Genomic DNA, 18,090 nt, shown 5'->3' on the forward strand with positions numbered 1-18,090 from the left:
CTCGAGGATCCCGTTCCTGTGTGGCGGCAACTCCAGGTTATTGGTTCTGTGCTGTGACACTTCTATTCCAGTGGTGCACGATGTAGAGTCGCCATCAGACCGTCCATCGCTAATGGGCGGCCGAAGCTAGCCCGAGCCAGTAAGCTGTCAACGTCACGATTGGGCGATCAAAGTCGCCGTGACAGTCTCCTGTCCATATCGTGACTGGGCAGCTGAGACTCGCCACGTCAGTCAGCTGTCCATGTCACAACTGGCCTCATGTCTTACCTCCAGTGGTGCACATCCTGCGGCCACCACCTGACCCTGCTTGAACGGAGCACATTCTGCGGCTGCCATTGATACATCATGTGCGACCCCTGTAATGCACAGCCATCCATTTGAACAACCATGAAAATCCCCATATGCTTGCTGTCCTGGCCAACCTGCTCACCGGCCCAGTTGAGCAACCCACATCTGGCATCCCAGCCGCCCACCTGATGGGCCTAAATAAAATAAGTTTTTTTTTTCAAAATCAACACAAAGAGTACTATGTACATTGTTGTGATTCATGTAGGTAGGGCACATATCATCAAACTCAGCACGCCCATCGGGGCCCCGGATCTGTAACGCAAGGCTTGGTTCATTGCTTCGCTGGTCGAGGTTGCCTGTGAACCTACAAGTTTGTATACAGTACGCGACAGGCGAGCATTGGGGTCCCCACTTGGCGTAAACATATTAAGTGGAGGAATAGTGGGGAGGGAAATCGAAAACCAGATTAAAAAAAAACAATATAAAAGGTTATATCCTTAGTTTTTACAGTATATCACATTAAAATATATATTGATATATCACACATCTCTACCTCTAATAATATAAATATTAAATTCTCACCTTTACAGGAAATAGGCGTGAAAAGTAGTTTTCCCAATTGTCCCGAGCAGCAATGACAATCCTTTTCTTGATGCTGTCATCCTGAATGTTGACCATTGTTCCCAGATTAAGATTCACTATTAAGGACAAATGGCAAAAATGACATATACTGCAGAAATTATAGAATGCAGGAAGTCCTCGAATTACGACGTACGCGACCTATTCGACGTAACGGCACCCGTGCCTCTTCCGCCATCTTGTCCCCAGCACCATAGTTTACATGCAGTCAATATTTGGGTTATGGTCAAAATTTCCGAAACATTCTGAATAACCTGAATGAGTGGACAGAGTTGCTCCGGCATTTGAATAACCCACTGTGAACAATAAGGCATGGTGTTGTGACACAAATGGACGTAATTTCCGATGTATTTTTGTTTTTTTATACTAAGAATTTTGACGTAAATGTTGACTTTAATGGTAAAATCCGACATAGGCGGAAAGTCGGGTAACATCGCCAGTGTAGGAATGGATGGGATCCCCCTTCCCAAGGCATCACCACCTGTGGGAGGGGACAAGGGCGTCAAGTGTAGTGTGAGAATCCTGTCGGGCCTTTTTGGTTTTGCAAAGGCAGCTGATGGCAGCCGGCTGTTCAAGAAGTATGCAACTTTGGTGGTGACTGAGGCAAAAACCTGGGCATGGTAGGAGTTTGGTGAGGTCATGGAAAACGACTTCTGGATGGCTTCAGGGAAATTCTGTTCCACCATCCGGCATCTCAGGAGGGGGAAGCGATGCATAATCAACACTGTGTATAGTGGATAGGAGTGAAGACATTTTTTGATTCTTAGATGCATCGTGATTCAGATGTGAGTATGAATCGATCCACAAATGTCAAAATTTGGATTATTTAAATATGTTAATTAATGTAATACCAAAGGCTCTAAATAATGCGGAACTATGAAGCGCAGTATTCGTCATCTCCAGGACACTTTTGGAAGTGCACACGCTGACACACGCACAGAGGAAAACAGACATGGATGACCACCACCCACCTTGCCGTGAGTTCCAAAAATCTCCTTCTAAAGTGTGGGAACACTTTGGCTTCTACAATGCCAACAAAGGAAGTGAACAACAACCATACCATGGACTGGGAGAAGGGCAGAATCATAACTTCGGAAACCAATAAACTCAAAAGATGGATCAAGGAGGCTATGGAAATAAGGAGACGTGGAGAATGCACCATTAACAGAGACGAGGGGGCCTACATGCTCCTACACACCTGGGACACCATCATTCAATGGCGGCGGGGAGTTGGAGCCTAGCCTTGACCAGGTCGGGCAGCCTTATTTTGAAGGTTCCCCCGACCCGGACAGCTGTTTTAAGACACGTAACGAGGAAACAGTGACAGCTCCGAGGAAGGCTGCAGTGACAGCCGAAACTGTCAGCACGGTAAGAGAGTTATTCTCTTTGGTAAATTAATAAGATTATTGTTGAAAAAAAGAAACTTTAACCTACTTCAAGTGTCAAGTCATATGTCAGCCATGTCATGCTAAAATAAAATGCTTTGCAATCAACAAACATGAGAAGTCATGTAACTGTAACCTACAGAGGAATCAGTAAGACGGCTGGCTGTTGTTGCTGGGGGTCCAATACTGGGGGGCGCGACTGACCAGAGAACAATCCATGAAGCTGCCAGTCTCATCGTAAAAGGCAAAGCGAAGTACGAATGCCATTGTGTCATTTATTGACAAGGATTTACATCCTTATTCTGCCGTGGAAGAATAGGGATTTCAAGTACTGCTGCATACGTTGGAGACTAGGTATTATCTGAGCATGTTGATCAAGTCTTGTTCTTTGCAAAGGCCTGTTGAAAGAACTTTAAAAATATTTTTTTGTCAAGTATGGGCCACATTTTTGCCACAGTTTGAAAGTCAGAATGTAAACAAGCTTTTTAAATTTCTCCAAATTCATGCAAAAGGAAGACAAGAGTTGCTTGTAATCCCTTCGCCTCCCTTAATGATGAATGTAAAACCATCACACGAAAGGTCACCAAAGGGAGCCAAAACACTCAACACTAGCACTCAAAAAAAGGACTTCAACTCAGCAACGTTGGACAACTCAAAGTCAAAGCCATCTTGTTTGGTCTGCAGGAATGAGGCGCATGGTGTTGCTAAATGCCCCCTCTTTGTAACAAAAACTATGGATGAGAAAAGAGCCTTTATTTATGAACATCGTTTATGCCTCGGATGCTTACAAAAGGGTCATATCTCCAAATAGTTTAAAAGACGACATCTGCACCTCCTGCAGTGGACATAATTCCACCTGCCTGCATCGAGAAACTAAATTTATAGATGTGACCAACACCAAGTTGCCCCAAGAGACTATGAAAGCAATGACGTACATAAAGTTATGTCCCATGCACTGACTCGGTGTTCTTCTGCCACATCCACATCCAGCATCATTCTAGTCCTTGTGTCTTCTACAACACAGCCTCAGAGAGAAGTACTCACCTATGCGCTCCTTCACACTCAGAGCTACTCCACAATCTTATACAAGAGGCTTCATACCAGTTGACAATCCCCACATTTAGACTAAAACCAAATGATTTAAGTGGCCTCATTTTAGTCATCCAGCCAACAAATTGCCACAACTTCAAGACTGCGGGGTGGGACTTCTTATTGGTTATGACTACCGTTTGTCTTTAGCCCCCCAAATTTCATGGTATCTCGCTAAGATACTTAACTGAATGGCACTGATTTAATTACCGTATTTTCCGGACTATAAGCCACTACTTTTTTCCTAGGTTTTGAACCATACGTCTTATAGACAGGTGCGGCTATTCTGTGGTTTTTTTCTTCCACCGCTAGGGGCGCTCTAACCGGAATTACAGTACAATTCAACACAATATATTTGCCATTAACAGGATGTGACTGTAGGTGGAGGAGTTCAACAGGCGAGGATGCTATGCACTAGCTTATTGCATTAAGTGGTACGTAGTAATCAGAGCTGGGCAGTTCGTCCCTGGGCCGGACCGGTCGCACACTCTGGCCCGGCCGGATGACCATTTTTGGGGTGGGGGGGTGACAATTTTTTAAAAATGGCTGGACTAAGCATGGCCGGAAATGGATTTTAGTCTGGCCCACTAATCGGCCCTCATGCGTGTGACATGCTCGCGAGGTGGCCAAATTTCATCTCAGCCTACTCGGTGAAAGCTGCGCGCAGCACTCAATTATGGCACATCATGCACTTTCCTACTTCCAGAAATACGCCGTAGCAAAACTGCTGTGTAGTGGTTTACTGGCATGCTTTTATTTTGAAGGCCGGGAAGTGTGAAGGAGGGGAAGTGTGGAAAATAAGTAACTTGTTGAATGCTTGCAGACTTGTCGTCTGTTGGACCCAAATAATGACAATTATATTTATACAATTATAATTAATAAATACAATACGACAAAACCAACCCCAGGGCTCGCAATGGAAGTAAGTACACGTACCTGGATAAGTACGTGAGTAAGTGGCGCATTTGAAGCGTGTCCACTGCGGGTTTGTATTGTAAGTTAGCCAGGGCTGGGCACTCGACCATTTTTTGCCGGGCGCGACCCTCCACCCTTGACTGGGGTACCCTTCCGGCCGCGACCCTCTGGCCATATTCATAAACATTGTCGGCCCCCGCCCCATTCCGCCCCCCGACTCCCAAAATGCATTTAATTTTATTGCGAAAACGATCTGGAGGGTGGCGGCTAAGGGGGAACGTGGGTGAATAGCTTGTTTACTTTGAGTGATGGAACTTTGCAGCAGCAGCAACGAGCTGCGTGGCTCATCCGTCTCCGTGTGGGAAACTGTATGTCATCGCAACATGTGAGACAGCAACGTGCGCTCAAGCATGATTGTATTTCCTCATTGTCACATCACGTAATCCGCGCCTCCCACCTGCAACTGGGGCATACCATTACAAGAGGGGGCGGAGGGGAAATACCATAATCCCTATAACAGCAGTTGTCGCTCGCGCAGACGCGGGAGTAGAAAGAAACCTAAAAAGAAGCCTTTCACCGAGAAGGCTGAGGTGATTTTTGGTCGCCTCGCGAGCACGTCACACGCATGAGGACCGATTAGTGGGCCGGACTAAAATCAACTTCCGGCCATGCTTAGTCCAGCCATTTTTAAAAATTTGTCACCACCACCCCTCCGCCTCAAAAATGGGACTGCCCAGCTCTGAAGATAGCCAGCTAATTGTCTTTAAATAAACCTCTTCCGTTAGCAGCTCTCCCTCGGGGGCATCATGCACGTTTTTTTTTTTTGTTTGTTTTTTTGGGGGGCGGGGGCCGACAATGTTTATGAATATGGCCAAGGGGTCGCGGGCGTAAAGGTACCCAGGTCAAGGGTGGGGGGTCGCGGCCGGACTGGCAAAAAAGGGTCAAGTGCCCAGCTCTGGTAGTAATGTAGTAGAACAATAAAAGGTGGACATTAATTGACAAACTGCAGCGGGCAGTGAAATGACAATAAGTAATGTTTATTTTCTCTTGATTCTGTTCCGTTTTAATCAGCAAGTTGCTGCCTTGTGTTAAAAGGCACAGTTAGGAAATAATCTGTTCAGGTACATACATGTACATTTACAGTTCAAATTGTTCTGTAAATGTAATAAATATCAAATTTTTCAAGAGAAGATGACTTCAAGGGGTTTCAGTGACGATAAAGTGACTTGTGATTTCAAACACGGGAGAAATGAATATAAATACTGTTTATTTTCTCTTTGTTTTGTTCTGTTTTAATCAGCAAAGTTAGCGCCATTTTAAAAGGCACTGCTAGGAAAGGATCTATTCAGGTACATACATGTACATTTACAGTTCAAAATCATTCTGTAAATGCAGTAAATATCAAATTTTTCAACATAGATAGGTGTGGCGTATATAAAGGTGCGGCTTATATGTTTTTTTTTTTTTTTTTTTTTAATATGATGGGTGCGGCTTATATGAAGGTGCGGCTATAGCCTGGAAAATATGGTAATTCACATACGTTTTCATGCAGTCAATATCCCTTTTAAAACCCAAATATTGGCAGTATTTGTTTTTTTAACAGCCATGTAAATGCAATAATCTGAATATGCCCTTATTCGGGTTTTTAAAATTCAGAATATTATGCCTGGGTTAATCTTTTTCTAACCCGAGTATGTGCGCATGTATACGTCGACCCGAATACCCCGATTGCTCAGGACACACAGCACATGCTCACCGCAAGGAATCTTGGTCTTTGTAGTACAGGAAGTCCTTTTATGCGCAGTGTTCGGAAATACACAATTAGTGATAAACAAAACAAGGCTAGACTCAGTATGACACCCCACTTTTGGAGCAAGGAGGAAACAGACTGCTTTATTCCTGAGGTAAATGACATGAATACATTGTGTTTAATTGACTGTGGAAAGTAACAAGCGGAAATGATTAGGGATGTAACGATTTATCGAAAATCGATATGAAATTGATATAAACTGCTTAAAATATGCACCGATGTAAAAAAAAATCTATTTGCAATGACATGTTAACCATAGCTCCTTTCACATCTTTGCTGTAAACAAACTGCATACACACATTGCGCAAATTACTTGACACTAGAGCTGCCAAGATTAGATTATTAACACGATGACGTCAACGATTAAAATCATCTGCAATTCATTTTAATAGTTGACGCTTTTATATCTACATCTAGTTATTAGGGTCTTATTCTCTCGAAAATGCAACACTCATGTGCAGTATCTGTGATGTAAACGGAATCATTGTGGGTAATGTTGTCATGGCATAGTGTTAGCAACAGAGTCCAGAAGTCCGGGCACATTTTACAAAATTACTGATTACGATGTAAATCTCCTTTTCATAGCAGCACGGCGGTGATAAACGAGCATCTAAAATGGAAGCACATTGTGGCTAGTGCCCGATTTCATTTCTCACATTGGGACAGTTGTTTCTGGAAGCTAGCTGTAGTTAGCCCACACAGACTACCATGTGCATTTGATGGAATGCCGCATGCAATGTTCTGTTATAGAACGCTAACACATTGTAACGTCTACTATGGATTCTGGAGGACGTGCTCATTGCCTTACGGCCACTGTGCGCACTGAGTGTTGCGTTTATGAAATCGGACATCTCAGCACTCAAGTTAACGCGACATGACCTATTTTCCACCAACCCTTAATGGCAACACCTAACAATAGGTTGTTAGAATATACTAATTTAGAGTGGGAAGATTATGTTCCTCCTAATATTTAAAGTTTATTTCCATTCCAGGTGCATACCACATTTTGAATGCGTAGATCAAATTATGCATATTAGAGAAGCAAAACAAAACGTTTTGGATTAAGGTTAAAATAAAATTAAAAACCAATACAAGTGTTTAGTTTAGTTTTATTTAACACAGTGCTTTCCCCTAAGTTTACCTATATGATGTCACGCTCTTCTACATTAAAAAAAAAAATTGTAATTGCTCTGAGTGGGAAGTATACACGAAAATGACTATGGCCATTCCCAGAGATGGGCATCCATCCCAGACAGATGCTCATTTTGTGGATGGATGGACGGAGGACAAGAAGTCTTTTAAAAAGGACAGACTAAGCAAGGACGGAAGTGGGTTTTCGTCCATTCCTCTAATCGTTCCTAACCGGGTCAAGTACAGACTGGGTTCTTTTAAAAAGCAAGACCACTGTTCTCTTCTGCGTTACCACGGAGCCGCCTTGACCTGCCTGCATAGTGCACAACGCTTTGCATGTTCCCTGCACCACCCCAATACGATATCACAGGCATAGTCTGCCCTCGAGTGGTTCAACACATGTAATACCATGGATAATGCCACATGCATGACGCCACACAGACGATTGACAAAACCATGCCCTGCCTGTCTTGTGTGTGTAATCCGGGATAAGGTATGTATTAGGTGTAGGAAAAGAGAAGATAGCAATTTTGTTTTGTTTACTAGCAGTTCATATTCTCATGCCTATCCGTTTGCATGTCAAGTATGTCCTTCTCTGGCACTAGAACATCTCTTGAGTGTAAAATCTCTGCCAGCGCCACCAGAACCCTGAAGTGGAAGTTTTTCGTTTCTTTCTAAAATAACCTTTTGTTATTTTGCAACAATTATTTTATTGTGAAATAACGCAATAAAACTGAAAACTTATTTCATTATAATGCAAACTTATTGCACTATAGCGCAAACGTTTAGCAAAGAAACACAATAGTATTGCGTTATAAAGCAATCTTAACTCTCTTAACTCTTATCTCTTCCCATAATGTCCCCTGTCCTCCGGTCCGCATCATTATCATCATCTTCATCACATCACAATTGTCTTGTGTTGGCAGCTAAATACTATCTTAGTTAAACAGTTGTAAACAATTCAATCCATTGTCTTAACTCAACTATCTCCAGTGCAATAGTCTTAATCTCTCTCCCATGTGCCATCTTTCTCTGTCTGGTCTGCACACTAAACTCACAGTATTTACTGTCTGAAATGCAGACTTGATTGGCTGAGGCAGGTCAAATGGGATGGCTTAACTCACATGTAAATGGGTCTGAGCATTTTGCCATCCACTCAACCACAACCGTAAAGCCTACAAAATAAAAATGAAAATGGAGGCATTCAGTCAGGTTTTGAATCATAACTAAATCATAACCCTTCTTTTTTGACTGCAGGTCTGGGTCCATATGGGACAGCTTTTGGCTTTGTTCCCACTGTTAGTGACTTCACAAGCATCAAAAAACTCACCCAGCAGATCTTTCATCTTCCTTCTTTCTTCTCTGCTTATTTTCACACAGTTATCAGAGTATGTGTCCATCATGATCTATCGAAACAAACAGACTGAATTAGGAACATGAAAGACTCAACATTCAATTCCTTTAGATACCCATATACTCTGTACTAACCTGTTCATACAAAAGATTGAGGATGTAGGGTTGGTTGAACATGTCTTTGGGGTAAAACACCTGAACACAAAAAAGACGTCAATTTGTTATCTAAACGTCTCAGAGATTGACCAAATCCCAACAAACATTGCTTGCACTGGATCTCACGATGAACTCTGTTTTTCAGTGACTATGTTCAGTACGCTTACTTAGCCAAGCAGAACACGTGCCATACCCCCCAAAAAAGACTAAGTAATTGTTCTTGTTTAACTACTGTAATTAATGTGTGACTTTGTCTATGTGTGCCCCGTGATTGGCTGGGAACCAGTTCAGGGTGTACCCAGCCTACCGCCCAATGACAGCTGAGATAGGCTCCAGCACACCCGTGACCCTAGGGAGGGTAAGCGGTTCGGTAAATCGACTTCCGGCGCCGCGCGAGTGGCAGCCCGCTACAGTAGCTCCGGCTCATCGGTGAGCCTTTTCGTGTGTTTTTGTTCTTTAATATTACTCTACCTCATACCTTTTTCGTATAATTGATAGTCGTAACTTGCGTAGCAATGGACACCCAAACTGCGGTATTCTTGCTGCTGCTGATTGCTATTTTTTGCGCGATCGTGTCCGGCGACTTGGCTCGGAGCCGAGCCCCCATTGTTTACAGCCGGAATCAGCTCCGTGCTAACCATGCGCCGGCTCCCGGGGCGAGACCCGATATCCCCCGTGAGCTGAGGAGGAAGAGACGGGGATCTCGTGCGGGGGTTAAACGCCGGGAAAGGAGGAGACGATACCATCCCGTCCTCCCGTCTGTTATCATGGGGAATGTTAGATCGCTCCCCAACAAGATGGACGAGCTAGCGGCGCTTACCCGGCACGAGAGGGACTTCCGGGAGGCTAGCCTGATGCTATTCACGGAGTCGTGGCTAACAACGCTAACGCCGAACGCGGTCGTAGAATTGGACGGCTTCCAAATCATACGCGCGGACAGGACGCTGGAGAGTGGAAAGAGGAAAGGAGGAGGGCTGGCTGTGTTTGTGAACGATAGATGGTGTAATCCTGGGCACATCACGATTAAGGAGCAGCTTTGCAGCAGGGATATTGAGCTGCTAGCTGTTGGCATGAGGCCATTCTACATCCCGCGAGAGTTTAGTCACGTGATCGCGGTGACCGTCTACGTCCCACCAGCTGCCAGCAGCGACACAGCCTGTGATGTCTTGACTGCAGCAGTGAGCAGGCTACAAACACAGCACCCAAATGCCCTGGTACTCATCTCTGGTGACTTCAATCATGCCTCCCCTTCCTCCTCTCTGCCTTCATTCACACAGTATGTCACCTGCCACACCAGAGACAATAAAACACTGGACCTTTTCTATGCCAACACCAAGGAGGCATACACATCACTGCCCCTCCCCCCGCTGGGCAAAGCTGATCACAACCTGGTGGCTCTCCAGTCTGTGTACAAACCTCTGGTCCACAGGCAGCCAGCTGTGACCCGCACGGTTCAGAGATGGTCTGGAGAGGCCGAGGAGGCCTTAAAGGACTGCTTCAGCACAACTGTGTGGGAAGTATTCAGCGATGCTCACGGGGAAGACATTAGTAGTCTAACGGACACTGTTACAGACTATATAAATTTCTGCATGGAGAACACCATACCCACCAGGACAGTAAGGTGTTTCTCCAACAACAAACCCTGGATCACACCAGACATAAAAGCTCTCCTGAAGGAGAAGAGGAGGGCTTTTGCGTCAGGCAACATAGAGGAGCGGAGGACTGTGCAGCGCCAGCTGAGGAGGAGGATCAGAGAGGGGAAAAGGTCCTACAGGAAGAGGATGGAGGAGCAGCTGCTGCAGAATAACGCCAGGGGAGTCTGGAGGGGCCTGAAGACCATCTCAGGCCACGGACAACCCAAGACCCGGACTGAGGGGGACCTGCAGTGGGCAAATGAGCTGAATCTCTTTTTCAATAGGTTCGATCAGATGCCTGCCTCCACTCAGTCTCTCCTGCTGCAGTCTCCACCTACTCCTCCTGCTGGGCGTGTCACCCCCTCCCCTCTTTTCTCCACAGACTCCAGCTCCCAGCTACACCAGATAGCCACCACTCCTTCCTGTCCAGCCTTGGCCTTCACAACATCTCAGGTGAGGAACCAGCTGAAGAAGATGAAGGCGAGGAAGGCAGCGGGTCCAGATGGCATCAGCCCCCAGCTCCTCAAATCCTGCGCAGACCAGCTGTGTGGAATTGTCCAGCACATGTTCAACCTGAGCCTGAAGCTGGGCAGGGTCCCCCAGCTATGGAAAACATCCTGCCTGGTCCCGGTGCCAAAGACCCCCCACCCGAAGGAGCTCAACAGCTTCAGACCAGTGGCGCTGACGTCTCACCTGATGAAGACCCTGGAGAGACTGGTCCTTGTCCACCTGCGCCCCCTGGTGAGCTCCTCAATGGACCCACTCCAGTTCGCATACCAGCCTGGCATCAGTGTGGATGATGCCATCATCTACCTCCTCCACACTTCACTCTCCCACCTGGAGAAGGCGGGGAGCACTGTGAGGATCATGTTCTTTGATTTCTCCAGTGCTTTCAACACCATCCAGCCCACCCTACTGGGAGACAAGCTGGAGCGGGCGGGGGTGGCGCACCACCTCACCACATGGATCCAGGACTACCTCACAAACCGGCCACAGTATGTGAGAACACAGGACTGTGTGTCTGACGTGCTCCTCTGCAGCACGGGGACCCCACAGGGAACTGTCTTGGCTCCCTTCCTGTTCACCCTCTACACCTCGGACTTCAACTACAACACCCCTACCTGTCACCTGCAGAAGTTCTCTGACGACTCTGCGATTGTCGGCCTCATCACAGGCGGAGATGATCGGGAGTACAGAGAACTTACTCAGGGTTTTGTGGACTGGTGCCAGCAGAACCGCCTCCTGATCAATGCGGGGAAATCCAAAGAAATGGTGGTGGATTTCGGTAGGCGCCAGCACTCTTCACCTGCACCAGTGAATATCCGGGGAACAGATGTTGAGAGAGTCTCAACTTACAAGTACCTGGGTGTTCATCTGAACAATAAACTGGACTGGTGCGACAACACAGACGCCCTCTATAGGAAGAGTCAGAGCAGACTCTTCCTACTCAGGAGACTGAGGTCTTTTGGGGTTCAGGGGACACTCCTCAGGAACTTTTATGACTCGGTGGTTGCATCGGTCATCTTCCAGGGAGTGGTCACCTGGGCAGGCGGCGTCTCGGCCCGGGACAAGAAGCGGCTGGACAAACTGGTCAAGAGGGCCGGCTCTGTCCTGGGCTGCTCCCTGGACTCTGTGGACTCGGTGGGGGACAGGAGGATGTTGGCCAAGCTGTCATCAATGCTGGGCAACCCGGACCACCCCCTCCAGGGCACCCTAACAGCACTCCACAGCACCTTCAGTGACAGACTGTTACACCCTCGCTGTGCAAAGGAGAGATTCCGCCGTTCCTTCTTGCCTGCTGCTGTCAGACTCTTTAACAAGAACATTGTGTAGTCTCTACAAACTGGCGGTCATTAGTGCAATTGTGCAGTCCTGCACCTGAGCTCATATCGTGCAATACCCAATATTCCCCACTACTGTAATACCGTGCAATACTCAACATTCCCCACTACTGTAATACCGTGCAATACTCAACATTCCCCACTACTGTTAGTCTAGTTTTATTTTTATCCAATGCTGTTCCTTACATTTCACTACAGCACTGCAGCACTGTCACTTAGAGTATTTTTTCCTCTGTACTATGTACAGGCCGAAATGAGTGTTCCTCATATTTTTTATGTAGATGTAGGTTGGTGTGTATACACATGTGTATATACACATGTTACTGCGTATATCTACATAGGTTTGATTCTAAATGTTTGCCGTCAATGTTATACATTAATGGCCACATTATGCCGCCGCCCCTGTGTGACCTATATCTTTGCTACTGTAACAACGAAAATTTCCCCACTGTGGGATCAATAAAGGCATTCTTATCTTATCTTAAATGTACGAATCAATGTAACATGAAAGTGAATAAAATGTCATTGCCACCATGTTAGTGCCACTGTGTGTATTTTACCTCTTTGCGTAGGAAAAGTTTTCCAGGCATTACGTTGTAAGAGAAGTAAACACCGGGGGAATAATCAGAAAGTTGAGAGTGACAGCTCTCGTCCTCTGGCATCATACCTATGAATGGAAAAATGGATTGAAGGAAAGGAAAGGAAAGGCAACTTTGTTTTTATTGGACATTTCATACACAAGGTAAGTCAATGTGCTTCACATAAGCGACTTGCAGATCTCAACATTCACATTCTTTAGGATTTCTCGTACTATTAAATTAGTTCTGATAAAATAATAATAAAAAAAAAAATTTTGTTGCATGTTTCTGGTAGAAAAGTTATGTTTTTGGTCGACTCACTCAGAGATGGCGCAAGTACGGTTGGTGGGTCAGGGATGTTATCAAGTACAGAAGGTGGAGGGGAATCAGGGGGGGGTGGTAAATCGTGTCTATAGCACTGTGAGCCAAACAAATCTTCCAGGGAGCGCTGCTTCTGCCTCATGTTATTAGAGATGACACGAGGGCCCATCGTAGAGGGAGGAGAAGACTGTGGGGATGTGTTTGGGGGAGATTGCTTTTCCATTAGTGGAGATGCGACCCACTGTTTCTGCAATCAGTAAGGAGTGACCATTAAATATTTATATTTTTCCTTCACGTCACAATAAATCTTTTCTTACCTTTTGTTGCGGCACCGGTGCTTTGTTTCTCAGTTTGGCAAGAGCTTCCTGTTTAGGATCTACATTCTTCACAAATTGCCTTGCAGCAGCTCTGTCAAAAGTTTGAAAAGAGATTAAACATAATCAAATTGTTCTATTTTTTAAAATTTATTTATTTTTTTTATTTTTTTTTATGAAAAACATTGGAGAATCAAAACCATAACATATGGTTATTTCATCTTTGGTTTTAGGGCTTCACCAGTGCATCAGTGCCTCCAAATCACATACAGAAAGTTAGAAATGGGGGCCTGAGTCCCGTACAAGACCCCATGACCTGTTTGTGTAATAGGAATTGTACATGTCTTATACAGTATATTGTCGCTGTCCTGTGAAAAACAGTTATGTGAATTTTTTTCAATTTTTTTCATGAACATTTAAAAACAATCCAAAATTGGACATACGTGTTTTCCACAGGACAGTGACGATATTGCTATTCGTTATATTCATTGATCGTTTTTGTGAAATGTCAAATGTATGTGGGTGTAAAGCTCTTTGTGCAGCAAACCAACAAAGTATAATGAGATTATTTACCATTTTAATGAAATCGGTTCAAATAATGGATTTGACGGATGGACAAACTTCAGTAAATTGCCCACCTCTGTTCTTTTCATTGCATTTATTGTCCTCTTATGTTTTAATATTAGTGTTGTTCCAACTCTGAGGTTCACTATGTTACATAGACACAATGGTCTTGTGCTCTATCCTTGAGAGTCCAGAGACAGGATCAAATCACACATGTACAGTACAAGTCTCAAGTAATTCTCAAATCTTAACCTTCAAGTCTCATGTAAGTGTAGATTCACTGAGACTTGGGCAAGCCAAATCATAGATTACCTCATGTCAAGTCAAGTGCTGTAATAAACTAAATAACCAAATTCATTTGGTGTTACCTGCACTATCTAGTCTTCATAAAAAAGACCAAAAAGGTAAAATAATGAATGTCATTGGCCAATATCTAACCTGTTGTTACTATACAGCACATCTCAAGATAATGCACTCCAATTCAACACCACTTCAAACATTTTGAAGATTAATATCTGATGTGTCAACCAACCCTTTTTCACACTCCAAACAACTTTAGCTTGATATATATTTTTTAAAATTGTTTTTAAAATTATTTAAATCCAGATGATTCTGTTGTGTGCGACCACCGGACAAAATTGTTTTCAGTGTAGTTTCCCATATATACTCAACAAAAATATAAATGCAACACTTGTTTTTGCTCCCATCTTTTATGAGATGAACTCAATGATCTAAAATGTTTTCCACATACACAATACAGTGGTACCTCTACTTAAGAAATTAATTGGTTCTGGAAGAAATTTCTTAAGTAGAACATTTTGTAAGTAGAGACGCGTTTTCCATGTAAATTCCCTGATCCGTTCCAAGCCCCCCAATATTCAGACATAAATGTTTTATAAAGCATAAAAATGCATCAAAACATGCAACAAATACATGTTACAATTAGATTATTGCACAATAAATGAGAGTTGTGCATAATGTAAAAAACAAAGAATAGAGTAAAGAATAAAAATGATGGTTGTTTACCTTTTAATTGCTGTCCTCTTTGCTTTTTGCCCTCTTTGGTTCATGTTCTCTCTCAGAAGTGTTTTTTGCCTGGCGTTTTGTAAAGAACTGATTTAATAACGTGGCAACTGTCGATACATTAGGGTCATATTCTTTGGCGAGATCAACCAAACGCATCCCCTTTTCATACTTTTCTATTAACTCTTGCTTTGTTTGTATGGACAAAAAAAACCATTTTGTCCTTTTTTCTCTTCTGTCTTTTCCTCGTTTCTAATTCACGTAAAACTATCAGAACACCTCATGGCCCGAGGGGCGACTGACGAGGACGCTGCATAGACACATATATATCACATATCTATCTGTTTATCTGCAAACATAGACACATACGGCAGAGGTCCCTCTTAGCCAATGGGATACCAGGAAGATGCTAGGCTAGCCCATGGCAGAGCAGCTATGAGTATGTTGCGTTCAGGGAACTCCGGAGCTGCGAGTGGCAGCCCATACTATATTTTTACCTTTCGTATCTTGAAATTTCTTTCGTAACAAGGGGCAATATTTTCCTGTTGAGGGCGTTTCGTAACTTGAAAATATCGTATGAAGAGACATTCGTAAGTAGAGCTACCACTGTATCACCATTTCTCTCAAATACTGTTCACACACCAGTCTAAATCTGTAATAGTCAGCAGTTTTCCTTTGCTGAGATAATTCATTCCACCTCACAGGTGTGCCAATCAAGATGTTGATGAGTGCACAGAATCAGAATCAGTCCATTTCTCTTTCCTTTCAAGGACAAAAAAAAACAGTTTCAACCCTCTACCTATGCTTCTATCCTTGCTCCCATTTCATCTGCCCTCCAGCACACTCAAATTGTCAACCCTTCTCTTCTGCATCATACAGTATTAGTTAGCTCTCTCATTTTGTCTGTAATTGTCCCTCGATAACAACTAACCTAATATTCCTACACTAAGGCGGATACTCTTAACCTTCCCTTCCTCTCTTTATGTCTGAACAAATCAGTCTCATCTTCGTGTTCGACCAACAGTAGCCCAATTTCCACCAGCACCTTGTGGATAAACAGCATTGTTGGGTGTCACTGTTAACCCAGGTCCTGATTCACATACTGCATTTGTTTTGAACAGTGATTTACGCCAGATGTCCTTTTGACGCAAACCTAAGAATTTAAGATAGCTGCCAGCACTACAAATAGAGTGGCTTGGTTTATAATCATCCTAATTTACAGAGCTGGGCATTCCGTCCCAGGAATGGAATGGGTCCTGGACGGACACACATTTTGTGGACAGACGGGCAGAGAACTATACATCTTTTAAAAAGGATGGACTAAGCAAGGACGGGAGTGGGTTTTAGTCCGTCCCTCTATTCGTCCCTAACTGGGTCAAGTACCGACTAACGTGTTGTGTTGGTTCTTTTAAAAAGAAAGACAACTGTTCTCTCCCGCGATACCACGGCGCAGCATTGACTAAGGCTGCATACAGTGTCTTTTTCATGTGCTTCCATCCCTGCAGTATTGTTCTCACAGGCATAGTCGGCCCTCTAGTGGACGCTCATTTCATCGTCACTGACGAGAAAAAGGGTGGATAGCAATTTTGTTTTGTTAACTGTTAAGTTAACTGAGTACAAACCTTACCCATTTGCATGTGAACTATGTTCTTGTCTGGGACATCTCTAGACTGTAAAAATCTATCCAAACCTGATGGGTCATGCCAGCTCCGCCGTACACTGAAAGCTATGACCCGGAAGTGTTATTTTGCAATTATTATTTTTATTGCAAAATAATGCAATAAAAATGGAAAACCTATTGCATTATAGCGTGAATATTTTGCAATAAAACACAATAGTATTGCGTTATAAAGCAATCTTAAATGTTCTAATGATGTCCCCTGGCAGGCTTTGGTCTATGAGTACAAAGACGTTTTGTTTTTTTGGGGCGGTGGTGGGGCAGACTGATGGAATGTAAGGACAGAAGCGCTTTAAAAGGATGAGGATAGACGAGGTCGGAGGGTGATTATTTTTATGAATAAGTACGGGGGGACGAGGATGGAAGGGTACCCAGATCGCAGACGGAGGACGGACCAGCAAAAAAGTGTAAAGTGCGCATCTGTCAGTTGTCCCTCAGAAGTACGTCGGTCCGTCCCCCCACTCCAAAAAAACCTGACAATATAGGCGTCCGTCAGTGATGGGCTGATGGACGTGATAAGTGACGATTACACTGATGGACTAAAATCCAATTCCATCAGTGCTTAGTCCATCATTTTAAAAAAGTGAGCATACTAATTTTATCAGCAAACTGTGCGCTCGGGAACACACTGGTAGAGAGCTTCTCTTTCAGGGTCTGGCAGGTAGGAAAGTAACTCAGGTTTTCATCCCGCACCTGTGCCTCCCACAGAGTCAGTTTGGCTTTAAATGCCCTCACTGTACTGTACATATCAGAGATGACACGATCCCGACCCTGCAGCTGCAAGTTCATTGCATTCAGATGACTCGTAATGTCACACAGAAAAGCCATTTCAAACAAAAACCTTTCTCTCTGAGTTATGTTGTGTCTTTCCCTTTGCTGTCCAAGAACAGACAAATCTCCTCACAAAGCTCGAAAGATCTTTGCAGCACCTTTCTCCGGCTAAGGCTTAGCACCTCAGTGTGATAAGGCAAATCACCATGCTCAGTTTCTAAATCCGTCAGAAATGCCTTGAACTGGCGGCCTTGACCTTTGGCTCTGATAAAGTTAACTGTGGCCATGATGGTGCTCATTACATGTTCCATTTTCAAGGCTTTACTACACAACGATTCTTGGTGTATGATGCATATCTTCGGCACCACTCCACTCCTGTGTCCACACATCACAGGTGCTCCATCGGTTGTCAAACCCACAAGTTTTTCCCCAAGGCAGCGCCATCTCATTTACACACCTTGACACTCCTTCATACAAATCATGCCCTGTAGTTATGCCATGCATAGAACGTAAAGCCAAAATTCCCTTGTCACGCTGGAGTCCACTCCGTGGATGAAAATTGACATCTGGGCAATGTCAGAAATGTCGGTGCTCTCATCC

At 44.2% G+C, this 18,090-nt stretch overlaps 1 protein-coding gene across 1 annotated transcript in view; it reads right to left on the reverse strand.

Annotated features, from left to right (window-relative positions):
- Window positions 1–18,090, reverse strand: part of myo15b (myosin XVB) — a 142,636-nt gene that overhangs the window by 75,893 nt on the left and 48,653 nt on the right. Inside the window, exons 20-25 of the mRNA XM_086017487.1 lie at window positions 13,458–13,548; window positions 13,141–13,387; window positions 12,802–12,908; window positions 8,746–8,805; window positions 8,588–8,663; window positions 871–986 (exon numbers count right to left, since the gene is read on the reverse strand). Coding sequence (XP_085873613.1) covers window positions 871–986; window positions 8,588–8,663; window positions 8,746–8,805; window positions 12,802–12,908; window positions 13,141–13,387; window positions 13,458–13,548 — 697 coding nt within the window. The remainder of the gene's footprint in view (window positions 1–870; window positions 987–8,587; window positions 8,664–8,745; window positions 8,806–12,801; window positions 12,909–13,140; window positions 13,388–13,457; window positions 13,549–18,090) is intronic.

The sequence above is a fragment of the Filicampus tigris genome, chromosome 19 (assembly GCF_054856515.1).
Source record: "Filicampus tigris isolate MCC_2025a chromosome 19, RoL_Ftig_1.0, whole genome shotgun sequence".
Lineage (NCBI taxonomy): Eukaryota > Metazoa > Chordata > Actinopteri > Syngnathiformes > Syngnathidae > Filicampus > Filicampus tigris.